The following is a 22,667-nucleotide window of genomic DNA, read 5'->3' as shown; positions in this document are numbered from 1 at the left end:
TATTCTGCTTTCAACCGTCAAATTTAAAAATCTAAGTTTTCGTTGTTTTTGAGTGTAAATGGACTAAATTTTAGTAACGTGAAATAATAACCCTGTTTTGGACTTTTAAAATATTATCTATATTGAATATAGATAAATATTATAAGATATATGGATATTATAAATACCTATTATATAGATAAATATTATTTAAATATTATCTATATTATTTGGGAGAGAAATAGTACAAGGAGTATCCTTAGTTTTTCTCTCCCAATCAGTGCTTCTTTGTAAAAAAATATAGATAAATAATAAATAAATTTTTGCATACTTCCAGAATATGAATCAGCATTACAACAGGAAAGGCGCAACAAACCTCTATGTCAGTTTACAGACAGCCAATTTAGGACGATATTCGCTACATCAAGATTTCAGTAGATATAGAACGAGCCCGTCTAGGCAGTTTGAGTACGGCCAGTAATCAGAACGTCCAGTGGATACAGTATCAAATTATATTTGAGTTTAGAATTATCAAATAATTCTGAGTAATTTTGACATTTGAAAGCAAAAACGTAACCACTAATCTATCCCCAACACATCCTCTCTAATCACTAAATAGTGTGCAACGGTGTATCAGCCTGACGAAAACTTGATGCCGTGAAAACTTGAACTTTGCCTGAATGGCTCAACGTCTCATTTATTTTAGATCGGCTGCACTGGTCAAAATAGGTACTTGATGTACTTCCCACAAATCAAATTCAAATATTCTTTATTCCATAAATAAAATAATACAAAGGATACATTGTAATACAGACAATGCTTTACTGGAATACCCCTACAAGTCTATTCGTCTGAGTGTAGTGAAATGGCACAGCTATTTCACGTATTCAAATTGTATGAGTAATGAAACAAAGATATTCCTGCCGTTGATGAATGAGATATCATTTCTATTGAAAAACTTGAAATTTAGATGATCATGTTTTTATTTTTAATTTGAACGCAACAAGTAAGCAGCGTACAGAATCGGTAAGCAGTTTTGGAGAGCCCTTGCAATATTCCATTCATTTAGAGCGAGGTGTGTTTATTGAATGGACAAGGGGATGAAACGAGCGTGAGGGGCCGGGTGGGGGGAAGGAGAAAGCCACCGCCTTTCCCGCGGGGAGGTCATGTTGAGAGGTGACGTCACACGTGTCGTCAGTCGTCGAGTTTAGTTGAGGGGAAGACCGATGGTGGCGCTAGCGTAGCCCGGCTAGTGGAGTAATGGAGTAAAGATGGAAGCAGAGTAGTAAAAACGAAAAACGAAATAGGGGTGGGTAGGTGTTTGCTAATGTGTTTTTAGCTGATATTTTATACGAGCAAATGAAACAGTGTCCCCAAACCTCTGGAGTTGAGCCAATAGTTGAGACCGAGGTCCACACAACGTCATCAAACTATTCTAAACGTAGAATGCAAAAACGAAAGCAATATTGCAGCCCACCCAATAATTGTGCACATCTCTAATAAATTGTTACTCAGTTACTCTTTGGAAATGAATCATTGTTTGAAAATAAAATAGGTGTGACCGATTTCAAGGAAATGATTCAGGACAAAAATATTCTCATCGTTTGGTAACATTTTCTCAGTTCACTTCAAAACTATCACCACCCAAAATAAAAAGTTACAAGTAAACAAGGCCAAAAGACTACTTGCGAGACTTGAAGGTACAAAAAGCTCAAATATAGCTGAGGATAGTGATCCTTATTCTATACCTATAGTATACTATCCTTGATATATCAAGGTGAAAAAGGTAGTTGGTGAAAAAACTTCACCAAAACTTTCACTGTCCACATCCAGAAGTTGAAAAACTACGCGGATCGACAACTTAGAATGCTAATTGATTGATATATCTAATCCACCAATTAATGACTTGTTGAATATTCAAGGCTGAGGTCGTTTTGATTCCGACTTTGCGCAAAATTTCCAACTGGAAACCATAGTGAGGTCAACGTTATGACAATGGAAAACGATAAAAGAACAGCGTTACGATTCCCTGCCTTGCCACTGCCTTCTATAGAGGATAGCTGATACCGGAGAATCCTTCTATAAAGGATAGCTAAAGTGATATTGACTGTTCATTCTTCTAAAATAATCAATTATATTTTATTTGTCAAGAAAATAAATTTGTCAATGTTTGAGATGGAATATTTTGTTAATTGACATATTAATTGATATATCTACATTGTTAAAAACGATCTGGCTACGTTGTGGAGCTAGAAGTGGATAGCGCTATCTGCTTTGTCGAATGATAGATAAGGATAGCAACACCAATGTTAATCAAATACTGCCATTATAACGTGGACCTCACTATTAATAGTCGTCATCATGTCATCATAAAAATGACACAATCTTTGTGAAATTGAATACGACTCGAAAGAGTTATTCTAGTTGGGATAGGGATAGTGTACCTACCGAACAATACTAATTCAATTGACCTGAGGTAAATTGACATGTCAAACAACTCAATTGCAACAGATTGCAACTACTATGTACCAGAGTAGAACATTATTTTCAGTACTAACATTATTGATAAAATAATTCCAATGACTTGGGAGATCCACCAACTTTAATCGAAATAAACCGACACTGATCACAATAATGTAGATCCAAGAGTTTGGAAATGAAAAAATCATTACTTCTTTTCCACTCTAAAGGTGCGTACAGATATACGCGCCGCGAACATGAGCAATTCACTTTTAATCAACTGACTATATCTGTATTTTTACAGAAATGGTAAGATACAGATATATATAAAAAGCTTGGCATCAGCTAATTAAACGTGAATTGCTCATGTTCGCGGCGCGTAAATCTGTACGCACCTTATAGCCCGGTTGCACAAAAGCCGGTTGAATTTTAACCGTGATTAACTTCACGAGAACCAATCAGAGAAGGTGTTTTTGAGAAGACGGCTTCTCTGATTGGTTCTCGTGGAAAAGTATCACGGTTAAAATTTAACCGGCTTTTGTATTAGAATTGTTGAAGAATTCGTAGTGCATCTAAACAGATTTATTCTATTTTTCTCTGTGAGAGAAATTCTCATCAACTTTGTACTTTTAGGGCTTATAGGGCTTTTAGGGCGTAGTCGCAGTCATTGTCATAGTCACGTTTGAATTAAATTTCGAAAAACTAGAAAAATTGAACACAAAATAGAATAAAGAGAAAATAGTAGTGTAAAGTTTCAGCTATTTTGAATTATTTAGGAATGTCTAATTTCGTCAAGTAAAAACGTTTCCAATTATAGAAATGAGAAAATAAAAACTACTACTACTGTTATAAAAGCTGCGACTACGCCCCGTTTTGGAAAGCCAATTTTCTGACTCCAGCTGTTCAAAGTCTAGGACTTAGCTAAATCCCGAACTCGGAAACCGGCCCTAAGTCTCCGGTGATCAAAAGAACGTAATCGAAAAGGATGCAGAGAAAATACTACAAGAGCACAAATTAATATCGAAACCAAGCAGCAAGGGAATAGGAATATCATCGAGTCAATTAGCTAAAATTAAAAGGTAAGGACTGCTCGAAAATGACATCCCCTCCAAGTTGATATTTATCTTGAGAAAAAAAACTTGAATGATCCAACACTTCCACGAGCTTCTAAAGTGAATGGTTACGAGTTCAGTGAAAATTCGTACCTTGAAGGGTGAAATTGACATTTATTTGCATTTACCTGACAGCAAAACTGATCATTGGAGATAAAGTGCAAGCTGAATAATCGGATATCCGATCGGATAAATCCACACCAAACTTGAAAATAATTTCCTGGGTAATCTACGGATATTGGAATGAACCCTCATCAAATGTTCAACGATCACTTTCAATAATAGAAAGTAAGATTTAAAAATCGATTCTAAAGGTGAAGAAGTCGATTTCTCTTGTTAATTCCAATCAATGTCCATCTATTTTAACTGGAGGGCAGTGCTTTCATAAGAGTCTCAGCTCCTGAAATGTAATTATGGCAACTGACCACATAATGCCGAAGCAACAACTGTGATAAGACTCAGATTCGGTTGCACAAAAGCCTGTTAAATTTTAATCATGATTAAATTCCAAGAGAACCATTCAGAGAAGACTTATCCGAAAAGTTAATCAGTCCAGTAGTTCAGATGTGATGATGATTCGTGAACTTCGTATCCCGTACGTGAAGCTGATGTTTCCTTTATTATATTATAGATCTTCAAGCAATCGAAATAAAATTGAATCAAGATTCACCTGAAGGGTAATGAGTGGTGTAGCGCACTGTTACACTTAATAAATGCATGCAGAATCAAGGCACTAGAAACAAAATCAACCTGCAAAGTTAAACTGTTACGCTCGACTGAGGCAAGAATACTACAACTGCAACCTACAAACTAGGAAGGATACAGAAAGCCGAAAAACTTTTCCTTTTGCGTGAGAACTACGAGGAGGCTATAATGGTTCCGAACTGAAAAAGGAATTTCATGCATAAAAAGCTGCCAATCATTCAAACTGGCTTTCTTTACGTGAACTTTGTTAAAACGTCGGATTTCAGATACCAAAAGTGCATGCTCCAATTCATCGGAGTCCATCTCCAGTATTTATAAACCTGCAATCAGTATTGATTCAAGGAGTTTGGATAAAATCAATGTTATACTCCAGACATACAAGTGAAGTTTAACCTAATAATTGTACATTTCTTTATTAGATTGACTGAAAATATAAAGGATGCACCTGGATAAACAAGGTGTTATATTTTCCGAATTCTTCTAATTGAGACAAATCAACAATGTAATGGATTTGATCAAGGAATATTTATAATCATCGATATGAAAGTTATAATAAGCATCAAGGCCCAGTTGTATGAAAGCCTGTTAAATTGTAATTATGATTAAATTCTACGAGAAGCAATCAGAGAAGGTTTTTCTGAGAAGATTTCTGATTTGTTCTCGTGGAATTTAATAAAAGTTAACAGCTTTTGTGCAACAAGGGTGAAAGTGCCTTTTCTAGGTTATTCTATCAGTCTTCCTACCTGATTTAAACTACCTCATGCTACTGAAAATCACTGCAAATTCCATAGATGACCCTCACATTCCTAAAAACACAACTAGAAACCCTGAGCAATATTTCTGATGAGATTACTTACTTACTCCTTAGCTCTACAGGTCGCTACAACCCTTGGCCTCCCTCACAAAGCCAATCCATCTCTCCCGATCGACTGCCTGCCTTTTACAGTTTCGAACTCCAAGCGTTCTCAAATCATGCTCAACGTCATCTGTCCATCTATTCTTTTTCCTTCCTTTTCTTCCGTTATTATATATTATTTCCCTCCATATACATTTGGCAATCCTTCCATCACCCATTCTCAGCAAGTGCCCCATCCACCCAATTCTGCCAGCTTTAATAAATCGGACGATGTCTTCACTCCCCAGGAAGCGCTCGATTTCGCTATTTTTTCTCCTTCTCCAAATTCCATTTTCGTAAGCAGGGCCCACTATCCTCCTAATAACCTTTCTTACAAAGATTCAAAGCCTTTCTATGTCCCCAGCTGTGAGTACCCAAGTTTCAGAGCCATAACATACTATTCTGATGAGATTGCAGACATTATAAAAGTGACTTACTACATTTAAACAACATAATTTTATGATTCCTCTCAGTAAACAAGCGATAGACCAACACAAAGTTAAAAAGAGCAACAAAAGAGCTTATTCGGAATAATAAATTGAAAGTGTTTTAAGCAATAGACCAACACAAAATTTAAAGAAGCAACATAAGAGCTAATTCGGAATTGTGAGGGTTTCAAGTTCGAATGAACGAGAGTGAATGATCAAAGTTTCACGGAATGAACTAATTAAAAGTTTCCAAAAGTTTTCGAAACAGCATCAACACCATCATTCAACAGAGTTCAAACTCTCAAATCGACACAGATGAACATACACAGAAATAAAGCATTCAGGGCTAACACAAATGAACATATACAGAAATAAAGCATTCAGGGTTAACACAGATGAACATACACAGAGATAGAGGGTTATGGAGATGTAGTTCCCAGAGGAAATTGCTGAGTATTAATATATTCGGATGATGAATCATTCATACGTTCAGCAACGATTTAAAATTAGATTATAGGTGTATTTCCCAAGACAACAAAGCTAATTCCCTGTATAGACGTTGGGGCTTTGCATTCCATTAGCCCAACCGAATCATTCCAAATAATTCATAGATCTGTCATCCTCTAAGAAGGTGAGCAGCACTTGCTCAAATTTGGATGATTTGGTGTGGAAAAGTCCCCTCGGTCATCTATTCAAATTCATAATAATTCTCTAATAAATAGCATGCAGTAATACGATATGAAACATGATATTTACATGTAAGATATAAAAAATGTATGTGCACTTGGTACATCAAACATGAAATAAAAATATCAGCAAAAAATCCCTAATAATGGTTCATCAAGATCCTCTCCATACATACAATATTGACCTCCTTTTAAAGTGCTCATAATTGCAGTGGAGGGCTTCATAACTTGCATATCCAATTAATCACTGTATGATTCGAACACTTTATAATGTATTTTGAAAAAAATACTCATTTCGGTTCAGGTCCGAAGGTATTTCTAATAAACAGTAGTAAACGTTCATCTTTATTATAAACAGAGTGAGTCATATGTATGGGAACACCTCAATAAATTGAAGACTGTTGTAGATATAATACTGTAACTCTCAGGATAAGTTATTGGTCAAATACTCCACCATGAGGGGGTGACTTAGGGGTTGTAACTCGAATATTTTAAATGTAAACACCCATTATGTAGTACATCATTTTAAAGGCCTTTTTAAAACAAGAAAGATGGCATCGATAAAAAATGTTTTATGATACTTGTATCAAAAGTGGCGGCTGATTGAAGTTTTAGTTTTTTAGTCTTTAAAAACTAAAACTTCAATCAGCCGTCATTTTGGATACAAGTATCATAGAACGTTTTTATCAATGCCATCTTTCTTGTTTTAAAAAGGCCTTTAAAATTATGTAGCCTACTACATAACGGGTATTTACATTTAAAATATTCGAGTTACAACCCCCTTATGAGGAGTTGAAATTCAGATGTACGTCAAAAGATAGAGTATTTGATCAATAACTTATAATGAAAGTTACAGTATTATATCTACAGCAGTCTCCAACTTATTGAGGTGTTCCCATACATATGACTCACTCTGTATAATATAATGTTGTATATTTTATGGAATTGAAACAATAATTTTGATTTGAGGTCACTGAGATCACTATTTCCACCACAGTGACAAGAACATCATGCCTGATAGGGTCCGCACCAGGTAATTTTTGGAGGAAAAACTCTGAACACGCTGATGTTTCTGTGCAATGATACTGGGGTATTGGACAACTTAAATACCAAAAGTTGACCCTCTAACCCTGAAGCATCCACAGAGTGCCCCAAACACCTCGAATTTTCGTTTCCATTCCCAGTTTTCTGAGATTTTCAAAAAATCTATATGAGATATAACGGTCTACCTGGTCTCAGGTGTACAGCACAAAATTACGCCTGGAGTGATGTCAAATTATAAATTTAACTAAGGAAACTCTGTAGATTCCTGCTAGTCGATTAGAAACCGGAATTCCCAAAAATTTCAATTTCCCGAAAATAATTTTTGAAAAATTTTAATTCAGTACTCAATAAAAATAGAGAGCTCCGAATAATTTAATTTTATTATATAGGAGAAACAGTAGCAATTCACGCTGTCAGTAACTGTGTTTTGTAATTTGGGGGAATCAGTAGATATTCAAGTTTTCAGTAGTGTTCTGTATTTCTTTTTGAAATTTGTATTTGTTTTCTTTCATCTTATACTTTTAAAATCTTTAAAGTGTAATATTTATTTTGTCTAAGTTTATTTATCTTTGTAACTCGTATTTTTTGTAACTGGGAACCCGCCGAAAAACCTTCGGGCTTGGCAGGACCCTCAATTGTTGGTATTGTGAATAAAAATTTTGATTTGATTGAATAATTTTTCTGTGACGGAATCTATCCAGCACAAAAGCTGGTCATGCATTGATGAAGAATTGAATTGAAAGTATTTGGATTGGAAGCTGTAAGAAGACCTTATGAGGGGAGTTGAAATACTGACGCAAATTTTCCATTGTTGAATCAGCTAGCATGACGTCCAATGACAACTTCCTAATTCTCAGCAATCTCTACACTATAATCGTCACTACTCTAACGAGTAATGTGTGACATCTACCACAATAATCAGCTGTAGTAAGGTTCAAGTTATAATGGCAGTTTTTGATTAACATATTGGTTTTGCTATCCTTGTCTATCAACCTTGTATCTTCGCATCATCTTTGTATGATCTTTGTATCATCATCGTATGATCTTTGTATCATCATCGTATCATCTTCGTATCAACTTTGTATAATCTTCATGTAATCTTTGTATCATCTTCGTATCAACTTTGTATAATCTGCATGTAATCTTTGTATCATCTTCGTATCAACTTTGTATAATCTTCGTATCAACTTTGTATAATCTTCGTGTAATCTTTGTTTCATCTTCATTTCTTTCTATAGATCTTCCTATAGTGAGGTCCACGTTATAATGGCAGTATTTGATAACATTGGCGTTTCTATCCTTGTCTATCATTCGACAAAGCAGATAGCTTTATACTTTTCTAGTTCCGCAACGTCCCCACATCAGTTTTTGCCAATGTAGAAATATAATTAATTGACAAAATATTAAATCTCAAATATTAAAATTAATTGTTCAATCATTGAAAAATGTTTTCTTGGGGAATAAAATATACAATCAATTCTTTTAAACAAGAATGAACAGTTAATATTACATCAGATATGCAGGTAGCAGCTATCCTCTATAGAAGGCAGGGAATCGGCAACACCGATTTCCTATCTTTCTCCACTGCCATTAATCGTTGACCTCACTATAGAGTAGACTATTGGACGAAATTTATGGTATTTTTTCAGTAGCGTGAGAAGCCTACTTTATAACTCTGAATTCAAAATTGACGTTGCAATTAAATATAATTTGAGATGAAATGGAGAGAAGCATCCACAGAAATGTATCCTGCACCTCTAAGCTGAAAATTCATTCTCAATAGTAAAAAGATTTTTTTTTCGTATCTTATCAATTTTTTATTGTAGCAAAACGTAAATTAGAAGGTTGAATACGCCTAAACCACAGTTCCAAGCTATTACAACATTTTCAGACAAATGATTTGATAGATTTTCATGAGATTTGGTAGGAATAATTTTAATTACGCGACAACATAATATGTGTAAGTTAATTTTGAAATGTTGTACTCCATTTATTATTAGTTTGATAATATGAAAATAGTTTCTAGGCTTAATCAAAAACAAAACGTGTTCAACAATAATAAATTCAAAGCAGAAAATACAACAAAATAATAATATGAATAGCTTATAGCATACTACAAAACAATTTATTTACTTTCAAATTTTATTCACCAAATGTTTCAATTAATACAAATAGATAAAATGCAACAAAGCACAAATAGGCAATACGTATGAATAAAACAGGGTCCGCCCATTACTTCAAGGATAATATGAAGAAAAAGGAACTTCTTTTATACTCTAACTACAGTATAAATGTATTCAGTATAATGCATTATCTACTAATGAACATAGAAAACAGAACTTTAAGGCAGTTCGGTACACTTTTTTACTTTCCTTGCCCTATTACCATAGGTAAGGAAAGTATTGCTTTCCAAAAAAAATTAAGGTACCCTAATTTCAAGTTTTCTATACGTTTCAAGGTCCCCTGAGTCCAAAAACATGATTTTTGGGTGTTGGTCTGTGTGTGTGTATGTGTGTATGTGTGTGTGTGTGTGTATGTCTGTGAACACGATAACTCCATTCCTAATTAACCGATCGACTTGAAATTTTAAACTTAAGGTCCCTATACCATGAGGACCCGACAATAAGAAATTCAATAAAATTCAATTCAAGATGGCGGAAAAAATGGCGGATAATTACTAAAAAACCATGTTTTTCACGTTTTTCTCGAAAATGGCTCTAACGATTTTCTTCAAATTTATATCATGGATAGCTATTTATAAGCCCTATCAACTAGCATAAGTCTCATTTCTGGGAAAATTTCAGGAGCTCCGTAATATTCTTGAGAAAAATGGCGGATAATGACTAAAAATCCATGTTTTTCACCGTTTTCTCGAAAACTGCTCTAACGATTTACTTCAAATTCATACCATGGATAGATATTCATAAGCACTATCAACTGGCATGAGTCTCATTTCTGGGAAAATTCCATGAGCTCCGTAATATTCTTGAGAAAAATGGCGGATAATGACCAAAAACCAGGTTTTTCACGGTTTTCTCGAAAACGGCTCTAACGATTTTCTTCAAATTCAAGCCATGGGTAGCTATTCATAAGTCCTATCAAATGACATGAGTTTTTTCCTTGGAAAATTGCAGGAGCTCCGTAATATTCTTGAGAAAAATGGCGGATAATTACTAAAAAACCATGTTTTTCACGATTTTTTCAAAATAACTTGACCGATTTTTTTCAAATTCATACTCTGTATAGTTATTTATCAGCTCTATTAACTGGCATGAGTCTCCTTTCTGGGAAACTAATGGGGGGTCCACCCCATCCTTGAGAAATGGACTTTGTAACCTCCTTCTCGTGCATGAGGTAGGTAAGTAGAGCAGTTCATAAAAAGAACACATAGTCGAGATATTTCATCTGTAGAACAGCTGTTTTGACGACTTTAAAAAAATGACGACTAAAAAAATCATTGTATTTCACAATTTACACAAAGGAAAAAGTACTCTGAAAACAATTATATATACACATATACAAAAGTCTGATCGTAGTTCAAGTGAGCAAGGAATATGTGCAAGGAAAGTTGTGTGAGTGTACCACACCAGATTTTTTAATTTTTTAAATTGGATAATCTTTTTCAATATAATTGTTAAGATCATTATAAGAGTGAGAATAAGTGGCAGCTGACATATCTAAGTGGTCTAATAAGCGAGTTATGGGTTGTTGAAGTGCTAAACTCCGTTTTCTTTCCAGATCATCAACGGTTTCGAATTTTCCATTGGAGTTTTTTTTTTAATACATTCAGAATTCAAATTCAAATTCAATCAAATCAAATTTTATTCACAATTTAAAAAAAAAAACAATTTAGGGTCCTGCCAAACCTGTAGGTTTTTCGGCGGGTGCCCAATCACAAAAACAATATTAAGAACATAATTAGGTAAGTTTACTAGGAATTTTTATGACATTCGAAGTTCGAAATAAATAAAGAAAAAGACAATATGTAATGTAATAAAAACAGGAAAGTATAAACTAAAAAATAACTTTACAAAGTTTGTTGAATAAGAAAAATCAACTGAAAAGTATGAAAAAGAAGAAGAAAAATAGAAAGAAGGATTGTTTCACACTATTTTGATAAAACATTTCATCGCTGAGGCAGGCGGCAGTGTCAACAATGAGAAAAATAGAATTTCAGCCAGCCAGAACTTAGAAATAATATAAAAACTCGCTGGTAATTGTGTAGCCAAATAATAGTAACAATAATAATAATATATATTATAGATAATCTAAGTATATAATAAATTATAAGTTTAGTGTGTTCGCATTAATATTAAGATACATCATTATGTCCTTTTTAATATCTTTGGCATTGTTCTAATATGCGTTTTTCGCGATTAATGACAAAATAAACAAGTTATCGAATTTACAAAAAATGTTACTTTTTTATTTATGAACGATAAGGGGAATAAAATGTTTTAGTTTGGAAAGATACATCTTTTGAATTTTCAAGTGAAGTTCTATTAATATAGTCGAAACCGTTTATGATCTGGAAAGAAAACGGAGTTTAGCACTTCAACAACCCATAACTCGCTTATTAGACCACTTAAATATGTCAGCTGCCACTTCTTCTCACTCTTATAATGATCTTAACAATATTATATTGAAAAAGATCATCCAATTTAAAAAATGAAAAAAAATGTACCGAACTGCCTTAAGGGGGCCCTACCCTTGATAATCAACTCCATAAAGAAGATTATTTTTTAGTCCGAATGTTTGAAATACCTATGCACAAGCCTCAAAACTTATGTGGGCTGATAAGTAATAAAAAACTTCCTAGAAACGTTATGCGAACAAAAAAAGCTCAGAAAGCTGATAAACATTACGTGCTTTCATCACAAATTTAATTTTTTTTAATAGAACCGAAATATTTTTGCCACATTCAATTTAGGAAAATTGCAAACATAGTACATACTGAAAGCAACTGGATGAAGCAAGACAGTGAAGATTGAGTATTAGCAATAATTAAGACTTGCGATTGAGTAATCAGTGAAATCAATTACCTAGCATGACTCCAAAGAAACTTGATTGAAGTTAAGAAATTATCAAAGCTGATTGATTATAATTACTGGCAAAATATTGTTTTAGTTTAAGGATTTGTAGATGAAGCTGTGGTCGATGAATCGAAAGAAGCGCCAACAATAACATAAAGTTTGTGTTTCTGTGCGTATAAAAGTGATGACTCATATCCGCTTTCAATTTTGCTCGTCTCAGTTCAAAAATGCTTTCTTCCACACTGAGTCAGGTACTGTGATACAGGCTGGAGGTTTTTGGATGATAGCACACAATCTCTTGTTGTATAGGCTTGTAAAATCCATACAACCCTTTTGTAGGAGGACAGTGGATGAAATGAAATAAATTTATCAGTTTATGACAAAAATGTTAGGAGAGTATGGAATGTATAACTTTACTCCAACATTAAATTCTTACATTCTATATTATCAGAATATAGAATGTAATACTCTCAGAGTATAGAATATAATTCTCTCTCAAGAGTAGGCTATAGAATGTAATTCTATCATCTCTCATTATATTCTCACATACTATAGGCTACTATCTGGAGGCTACTGTGACTCGGGTTTGAAACTCCAAGTCCTCTCTCACACGCGCATCTTTGTTTACATCGTCTCTCCGCTCACAGACTTTCATAGATAACCAATCAAGATGAATGGACTGAACTGATGAATACTGTACAATCGTTCATGGGTTCACATAATATCCTATTAATGCCGCTTGTTTAGGGAATATTAGGTAATTGGGGAATATTCAAATTTATTCAAAAACATACACAAAATAAAAATTCAAAATTATCTGTTACAATCCCATATTTGGAGTCAACTTTTCTAACAAGTTTCAAGATTTTGGAAGAGGTCAGTTTTGTACTAAGAATATAGGACAAGAAGCGAGAGAGTAGGCCTATATTCGTAGCATAATTATGACATTATAGATATAATATTTTATGAGTAAATAATTATATTTATTCAATATTATACATACAAGAGTATCCAGTCAACGATATTGGTTAAGAATTGAGAAAATACAAATATTTAATAGAGATATATAAATACGAGTCAACAGAGGTAACAACATGTTAGGCCTACTTTGTATGGAATCTGAATAAATTCAACCGCAAATAGAGGAAAAGGGACGTAAAAATGTATGCGAACCTCACTTCTTCAAATACAGCAAGATTTTCTCTAAACATAGGAAAAAAGATACAGTTAATTATTGCATTTTATCTTCTCTGGGTATATCAATCATGAAACAAAAAAATAAAAAGAAAAAAACTATCAGCCTATTACTCTGACGTTTCTATGAAGTTTTTGAGCATACATTGTTCAGGACTATCTCATAACATATTTGATTTCTCAGAAATTTTATTTTAGTAAATTATGCCAAATTTAAAAAAACCTAGGAATTGGGGTTTTTAATCAAAATTGAAATTCTGAAAAATCATTCATGTCATGAGATGCCATATAAAAACAATTTTCAAATGTTACCAGTAAAAATGTCATAAATTAGTAGTGCAGTCTTAGAATACGTAGGGTACTGATGGATGTTAGGTTAGGTTCATGATGCTCTTAACATTATGCATAGGCCTAAGTAAGGAATTTAAAAATACAAAAATGGTCAGATTTCCTAATCCAATTTTTACATCTGTTAACTGCATAAGGTAAATGATAGTTGAGATTTGAAAATATTGTACAAATAGTCAAAATTCATAAGATAACCATTCAAGATATTAAGTAGGCCTACAGTTTGGCGTTATAATCTGAAACAGAATTTGCAAATTTTGCAAAGTGTTTTGGAAATGTTTAAACACATTGGAAGTGATTATAAAAATAATAATTATTATCATCTTTTGACAGTAAGCCCAAAAAAATTAGGGATGATTAGGTCAATTATTCAGTTCATAAATTAAGTTGGCGTATATTTCTTAGGAAGCATGCCATAAATTGGTAAAAATAAAAAAACTCACCTTTGAGAAGTGCAAGAGGCTGGAGTTCTACATCCTGCTCAGTACGGTATCTTGACGATCCTTGAGGTTTTTTCGTCTTCTTCTTCATTGAACGTTTGGCAAACGGATCAATTCTATCCACAAAGGCACCAGAAGACATGATGCTCACGTATTATAAAATATTTGATCCTATCATTTAATGTTTTAAACAAAATAATCACACAACACCAACACTAAGACATCCGACAGTAGAAATGAACGTAGGCCTAACTGTTATTGAATAATTATTTATAAGATTACTTATAATTCTAGGCCTACAAGGGGGCCAATTTGATAAGCCGTCATCCGTTTGTTATAGATTCGGTAAGTATTTGAGACAGAACTTGAAATTTGATTATCAATATATCTATATGAAATAACCAGGCCTAGGCTAGGTAGGCCTGAACCACCTAGGCCTTAGCCTAAACAACAAATTCAAGTGATAATCAATAAATTTCATTTAACTCTTAGTAGAAATGTTGAAAAAATCAATAATTAAATTAATTCTTCTATATTCACGTAATGCACAAATCCAGTTGAAATGATCTTGAAATGAACAGTCAGGCTAGAGCGAATGCTTCGTAAAAGCTTTTATCACTTCAGGTATTTTACACTTGTATTTGATTTAACTATGTAGGCCCGAACAACTACAATGATTCTAGAAGAATTTCACAATTCTAACAATAATTTCAATCATAAGATTAAAATTAAAACACAACAAAACCTTTTTCAACAAAAACTCAAATTAGTGTAATGCACCGACATTGAAGGGAGTGAGACACTTCTCCGTCTTCCGCAGTTGGGCGTTTACTTGAACATCCATTTTATTCCATGTTCACCTGTGTGTAATTTTTGAAGCACAAAATCGTCAGTAAAGTCACTTTTTTGAATTAATAAGCAGATTATGCAATTCACTGTATTTTCGCCGAAAAAGAACACAAATTATATAGATCACTAGCGGCAGTCAAACCGCGAGAAATATCCTACCTTACCTTATGTGATGGTCTGAAAATAGTTTATCGTGAAATCTCGTGATATACGAGAGAGCAGAAGCAAAGTATGATGACTAAATTTCATGTTGGTGTGATGGCCAATTAAAATTTATATTTCAAATGATCAATATACATCTATGAAGAACATATGATTATATCAATAAAAATCATTTAAATGATTATTAGTAATAACTTACACATTTAACGGGGACTTCAAAATTAATAGATTTGTATTGAGATCACATCTGAGCATTCCAAGTCTGGCAGCAGAACTGTTTTAATTGCTCGAAGTAAAAGTCGTCATATAACAGTTATTTGAAGAGTGTGATAAATCTCGAAAAATGATTTCCTTTTCAGTAGAAATGACAGAATAATACAATAAAAAATGTGTACCTGTATTTCATTTTGATTCCCATTTCATTAATGTTATCTTATCATGTGAAAGTAACTTTTTGTTGAGGGCTACTCTTATATTTATGTGGAACTATAGAGACAAAATTCATCTGCAACAAATACTTGTTAAAGGATTGTACTGCATACCGCAATTTTTACAGTGCCAACATAATATCATACTTAGGAGTAATTTCAATATCCATTTAGAGAAAAACAGCCCAGCAGAGGATTAAATATCTGATCTGTTGAAGAGTTTTCATCTATCCATTGGAAACTGGAGACCTACTAGGGGTGAAGAATGCCTGGACACAATTGTCACTAGCATGGACTCTTGAGACTACAGTGCTGAAGTGGTTGACCCCTTGGCTGCTGACCATTATGAAGGTCATCTTGTCCAGGTGAGATGTAAGTGAGCCAACGTGGTCTGATCCGTACAGCTTCATATACAAAAGGATCAACCCTGAGTCTCCCACTATTTGCCTCTGCTCTTCAAAGGATTGACTGGGAATACCAGAGCACATTTACAGAGGCTGCATGGAACATTATTAACAGTGCAAGTAAAGAACAGTTTTTTAAAGAATGCCAGTACAGATGACTTCAACAACTTCTTTGAGGACTCTATCAAGTTGATTGTGGATACTTTTCCTGAATCACCTGCTGATACTGTCAATAGGATGCCTCTATGTGAATTTCAGTTGGAGAAATATAACTATCCAGTATCTACAAAATATAGTCCATGACCTCAGGAGTTCTTCAAGTCTGGACATCTTTGGGATGTCTCTTCTACTCATGAAGTCTGTGATTGGAAGTATATAGGCTTGATTGTGCCTATTGATCAACAGCTGCTTGGAATGTGGAGTCTTCCCTGACTTGCTCGAGACTTCCAGAACAATTCCTGTCTTCAAAAAATGTGATCCTGAGGAGTAGGAAGCAGCATATTGAAATGATCTGCAATAGACTGTCAAAAGTCACATATCCAATGCACAGTCTGAGAGGTCATGTTTCATTGGAGTACCTGGTTACAGCATACTATGACCTCTTCCACAGCCATATCGATTATGGAATTGTGATTTGGAGTCATACAGGTGGCTGCAGAAAGATCCTACAAAAAACGGTTCTCTGGATAATCACCTCGTCTCATTGGCTGGAAGGAACACTGTGTGTCAATCGGTCAATCCTTAAGAAACTAAAGATTATAATGTTTAGTTTGCTGTTAGTGTTAAGAAGAGAACAAAATACTTTACAGCAAAGAGGACATGTACACAGCAACAACACAAGAAGGAGATATTGTATTGCATCATGCCAGACTCACTTGATAACATAATAGCTTCACTGTTCAAGCACTCAAGATTTTCAATATATGCCTGTGTATTCCATGATCAGGAAAGAAGAAAGGGGAAAGGATAAGGAGGTGAGAGGACACTTCGGGAGAAGCTTCTAAGTCTGGCTCTCTACTCCCTGGATGAAGAGGAAATACAATACAATGATATCTATGATTAACCTCCCATCTTGATATTGGATTTTGTTGTCAAGTTTTACATATTGATGCAATCTATTCAGTGAATAGCTGTGTGACTGTGACAAGTCCTGATGGGAACATCAGACTCGTCCACCAGCAGATGTTCATATGGAAGCCTACAACAGAAGAGAATGTCAGCATAATTATTGGAAAGCTGAAAAACTCCAGGTCACAGGACATTCACGGTTTGTCAACACTTGTGCTGAAAGCAACATCTGGACTTGTGGCCAAGCCAATGGCTGAAGCAATAAACTGCTGTTTTGAGGTGGGTAGATTTCCAGATATCCTCAAGATAGCCAGGACAGTGCCCATATACAAAAAAAGGAGGAAATGATAATCCTGCCAACTTCAGACCTATCTCCATTGTTCCAGTTTTCTCAAAAGTGGATGAGACAGAAATAAAGCAGCAACTGACATAGTAGGTACTTTGAGAGTAACAATCTGCTGTCCCCATTTCAGCATGAATTTAGAAATGGATGCTCCACCACAAGTGCTCTGTTGGCCCTGAAAGTTGATCCAGAGTGGATTTGAGGATGGTGGTTCACTTGCTCTTGCAATGTGTAACCTCAGCAAGGCCTTCGATTGTGTGTCTCATGAAATACTCACAAACAGACTTGAGAGATATGGTTTGGGTGGCACAGTGCTGAGGATGATTATCTTCTACCTGGAGAACAGGAAGCAAGTGGTTCAGCTGAGTTGTGCCACATAAAGTATGCAGCATGTCAAGCATGGAGTCCCGCAAGGATCAGTTTTGGGCCCCTTGCTCTTCATATTGCTCATGAACAACTTCACAAGCAGTCAAGGTACAGTACTCTTTGTGGATGACACCACACTGATTTCCAGGGGCTCCTTGTTGGATCAGGTGGAGGTGGAGTGTTCCAGACTCATTGAAGAGGCAAAGCTGTGGTTTACTGCTGATAGACTGAAGCTCAATTAGGAAAAGACGAATGTTCTGATGTGCACATTGAAGAGGCAAGCAGCTTAAGTGGAGCCAGTCAAACTGCTGGGCTTCTGGATAGATGGAAAACTTTGCTGGAATTACCATGTGCACCGGGTATGTGAGAAGCTGTCTAGAGTAATCTACCTCCTGAGAAAGTTGAGACTTGTGGTTGACCGTAAATGCTTGGTGATGACATACCATGCAAAATTTCAAAGATTCAAGATTTAAGATTCATTTATTGTCAGAACACTTTAACAAAAATGCAAGACAAAGTCAACAATTAAATAAAAAATTCTAAAATATAACAATAAACGTTAATAGTCATCACAGTCACATTGTAATATATACAAAAAAGACAAAGATAAGCAAATTCTATATAATATAATAAACATTTTTAAAACAGGTATATCACAGTTAAGAAAATACACAGACATCACGACAAATCCTCATAACCATATGGACAGCAGTCAATTAGAATCTTTTTAACAGAAAACTTAAAACTATTAATATCACATTCTTTAATATGAGCAGGCAGTTTATTAAATAACCTCTTTCCAAATTCAACAAAACTTTTTAAAGTTAAATGGTAATTGCACTGTGATAATCTTAGTGCTTCTGCTTGTCTTGTAAAATGATTGTGAATAGTACTATTTATGGGTAAGATGGAAAGATTTTTTCTGGTATACATCAGACATTCAAACACATACAAAGCATAAACAGTCATAATATTAAGTTTTTTAAACAGAGGTCGACAATGTGCTCTACTATCTACTTTACAAATGATCCTTATGGCCCTTTTTTGTACAACAAAAAGTTTCTTCATATTGGTGTCTCTCCCTCATGCCAAAATACCATATAACAGGTGTGACTGAATGTAAGCATAATATACAGCTACCAACACATCAATGCTAACAATATTTCTTAATCTACATAACATAAAAATGCCTCTAGATATTTCCTTACCCAATGAAAAAATATGATTTTCTCATTTCTTATTACTCTGCAATGTGATGCCAAGAAATTTGACACAACTAATATCTGTCTTACAACCAAAGCCAAAATCTAACAACTGGTTCTTATCTTTATTGAGACAAAGAAAGTTAGCAGCTGTCCAGTACTCAATAGTTGCATTAATCTGCCCCAATACATTCAAATTGGTAAAAATCTTTTCATGCTTAATCTGGACTGCCAGATCATCAGCAAACATAAAAACCTTAATATATATATTCACTACTTATAGCAGCTGGCAAGTCATTAGTATAAATAATGAAGAGTATAGGTCCAAGTGTGGAACTCTGGGGTACACCTGTCTGAACCTTCAAAAAATGAGAAAGAGAACCCTTATAAAAAGAAGCCTGAAATCTATCACTTAAATAGGATATCATAAGCTTAATAGAGACATCATCAAACCAATAAAACTGGAGTTTTTTTATCAAAATCTCATGAGAAATGGTGTCAAAAGCTTTTGACATGTCATAAAAACTACTAGAAACTTTGTTCTTACCATCCAGCCAGTTAATACAGTTTTTCATGAATTCAGATGAATTCAGATGATTTCACCATGAGTAGGCTACCTCTTTTAGATCTATATCCAAATTGACTATTTGTGAACAGTGAATTACTTTCAAAATAGCTTATGATTTGCTTATAGAGTACCATCTCAAATATCTTTGAAATTATAGGAATAATGGAAACAAGCCTATAATTGTTGTAATCCAGAGATGAACCTTTTTTCAACATAGGAATAACTTTAATTAATTTCAGACATTTAGGAAATTCACCATCCTTAATACAAATATTAAAAAGGTAACACAACACTTCACATACAAATGGTGCAGCCAATTTCATAAAACATGAATTTAAATAGTAAACATCAAGACAAGCACTATTACTGAGAGATAATATAGAATTATACACCTGCTCAACAGTAAGTAATACATGAAAAAGAGAAAGAATTTAATACAGGATTATCTTGTTTGTGAATGTCAAGATAATAAGAAATATCATTTACAGAGGTAGGTAGGCCTACTCTTTGAACAATATTACCAACACTTTCAATAAAGAAATCATTATAACCACCTGCCGTCAGGCAATCATTTTGATTACTGTCTTTTAAATTGTTCTTGTTCAGATTCTCTTTTACAATAGACCATAATTCTTTGGGTTTATTTTTAGCTGTCAGCACACGATTACAATAATTACAATTATTGTAATTGAATTTGGCTTCCCTCACAGTCTTCTTGAATATGTTTCTATGTTTCTGAAAGTCACCTGATGTATGGGGTGCTGCTGTGGGGTCATGCTCCAGCTGTACAGAATATCCTACTCCTGCAAAAGAGAGCATTGAAGTTGATGTCGTTGTTTTCAGGCTGTAGAGATCATTGTCATCCCATGTTCAGGAGTTTTGGTGCTCTCACCATCTACAGCCAATACATACTGAGCTCGCTGTTGTATGTCAAGAAAAATCAATATAAACTACTCAAGCGGAGTGACATACACAGCCACAACACTCGACGTGCTGCCAAACTGGAATTACCTCGATGCTGACTGGCGGGGCTCTTATTGTCTCTCCCCTGACTGTTTGTATTAATCTGTGTTTCCAGCAGTCTGTATTTCCTTCTCAACTTAAAATTTCTAAGACAGTGCCTGTCTTTAAGAAGGGTGATAGGCATGATCCTACTAACTATAGGCCTATCTCCATCCTGCCTATTATATCGAAGATTTTTGAAATTCTTATTGCTGAGCAACTCCTTGCTTATTGTGACCAGTGCGGCCTGTTTGCGACCACCCAGTTTGGTTTCAGGAAAAATAGATCCACCACTGATGCAGTAGATTTCCTGCTTTCCAAGATATTTTATTGCTTTGAGGCACGTGGACTTGCTGGGCTCACCTTGTGTGATCTTAGCAAGGCCTTTGATACAATGGATCATGCTATTCTCGTGGACAAGCTTAGGCATTATGGTGTGGGACCGTCTCCTCTCAAACTGATTCAGGCCTACCTGGGGGGTCGCAGACAGGCGGTGCTGGCTAATGGAGTTCTCTCTGAGATCAGGGATTGTGTTGACTGTGGAGTGCCTCAGGGCTCTGTCCTGGGGCCTCTGTTGTTTCTTATTTCAGTTAACGATATAGCTCAGGTGGATGGCAGGTGTGTTGTCTGTTATGCGGACGACACCACCTTCTTCAATGCTGGTCGTGAGATGGGAGGACTGAGGGCAGCTATGGTGGAGACTGGAGCATTTGCATCGGACTGGTTCTCTGCCAATCGCTTCCTCCTCAATGAAGACAAAACTCAGTCTATTGTGTTCAGTCTCGGAAATGGGAATGAATACAATTTTGCGCCTGTCAAACTGTTAGGGTTTACCCTTGACAGGAAGCTCTCATGGGGCGAGCACATTGAGACAGTTTGCGCCAGGTTGAGCAGTGTGGTTTTCCTGCTGAGGGGTCTCAAATACAGTGTGCCACCTCATTATCTTAAAATGTGCTATTTTGGCTTTTTTCAGAGCGTGATTTTATATGGCCTCCCCCTCTGGGGTGGAGCCACAGATGTCGCCCGAGTCCTTCGTCTCCAGAAGAGGGCCCTGAGGATTATTTGTGGGGCTGGTAGATTAGCCCACTGTCGCCCACTCTTTATCAAAGAGAGGATCCTCACCGTCTTCTCCCTCTATGTTCTCCATACCCTTTGCAGAACACATGCGAATGTGGGGTTGCTCGTGACCCGACAGAGCTTCCACCCATATGAGACTAGGGGTAGACTCAGGCTGGATTTACCCTACCAGAGGCTGAGCAGAACTCGGACTGGTCTGGCTCATATGTCTATCAGCCTCTATAATAGGCTGCCTCTGTTGGCCAGGGATCTGCCTGCGGTGCGGTTTCGAGGGGCTCTGAGGAGCCTGCTGACGGATCACCCTCTGTACTCACTCCATGAGTTCTGTATGTTGGAGAGCAGTGTGGTGAGTGCCTATTTTCGTATTTGATTTCTGCCTCTGGGCAGTTGTTTTTTTTTTTTACATTTTTGACGTGTCCCAGTGGGCTTCACTTTAGTGATCCCTTTTATGGACTTATTTAATTAAATACTAAATACTATAGACCTACAGCAGTTTTCCTGCTCAGGCCATTCGACTTTTCAACACACTGCCGAGGGAGGTGCCAGACATGGGATATAATTATGGAGTTCTGTGCTGCAGTAATGAAAAAGAAATGGGCTGCTAGATAGGCCTCTGTATTCCCTACAGGAGTGGGATGAGGTACCTCTTTTTGGGGTGGCTGCTCCTCCACAACAAGAAAAACCATTTTGTGGTTATTATTTCTTCTGAAATGACACTGCCGATCTGGAAACCCCAGTCCTTGGCAACGACCAAGTATCAAGTAAGTAAGTAAATGCTGGTCATGAATAGAGATTACTGAATAAGATATCACACTTGGATATGACGTTAATATGTTGAAACACTTTGTGAATAAAAGTTTTAAAAAAGGGTACT

General features: G+C 35.4%; 1 protein-coding gene across 1 annotated transcript in view; it reads right to left on the bottom strand.

Annotated features, from left to right (window-relative positions):
* LOC111043857 (serine/threonine-protein phosphatase 2A 56 kDa regulatory subunit epsilon isoform) overlaps window positions 1-15,363 on the bottom strand; it is a 110,356-nt gene extending 94,993 nt beyond the window's left edge. Inside the window, exon 1 of the mRNA XM_039427106.1 lies at window positions 14,328-15,363. Within this exon, the coding sequence (XP_039283040.1) occupies window positions 14,328-14,466 (139 nt within the window). The 5' untranslated portion in view covers window positions 14,467-15,363. The remainder of the gene's footprint in view (window positions 1-14,327) is intronic.
* Window positions 15,364-22,667: the final 7,304 nt, after the last annotated feature.

Source organism: Nilaparvata lugens, chromosome 4 (genome assembly GCF_014356525.2).
Source record: "Nilaparvata lugens isolate BPH chromosome 4, ASM1435652v1, whole genome shotgun sequence".
In the NCBI taxonomy this organism is placed as follows: domain Eukaryota; kingdom Metazoa; phylum Arthropoda; class Insecta; order Hemiptera; family Delphacidae; genus Nilaparvata; species Nilaparvata lugens.
This window is presented reverse-complemented; position numbering and strand designations above follow the sequence as displayed.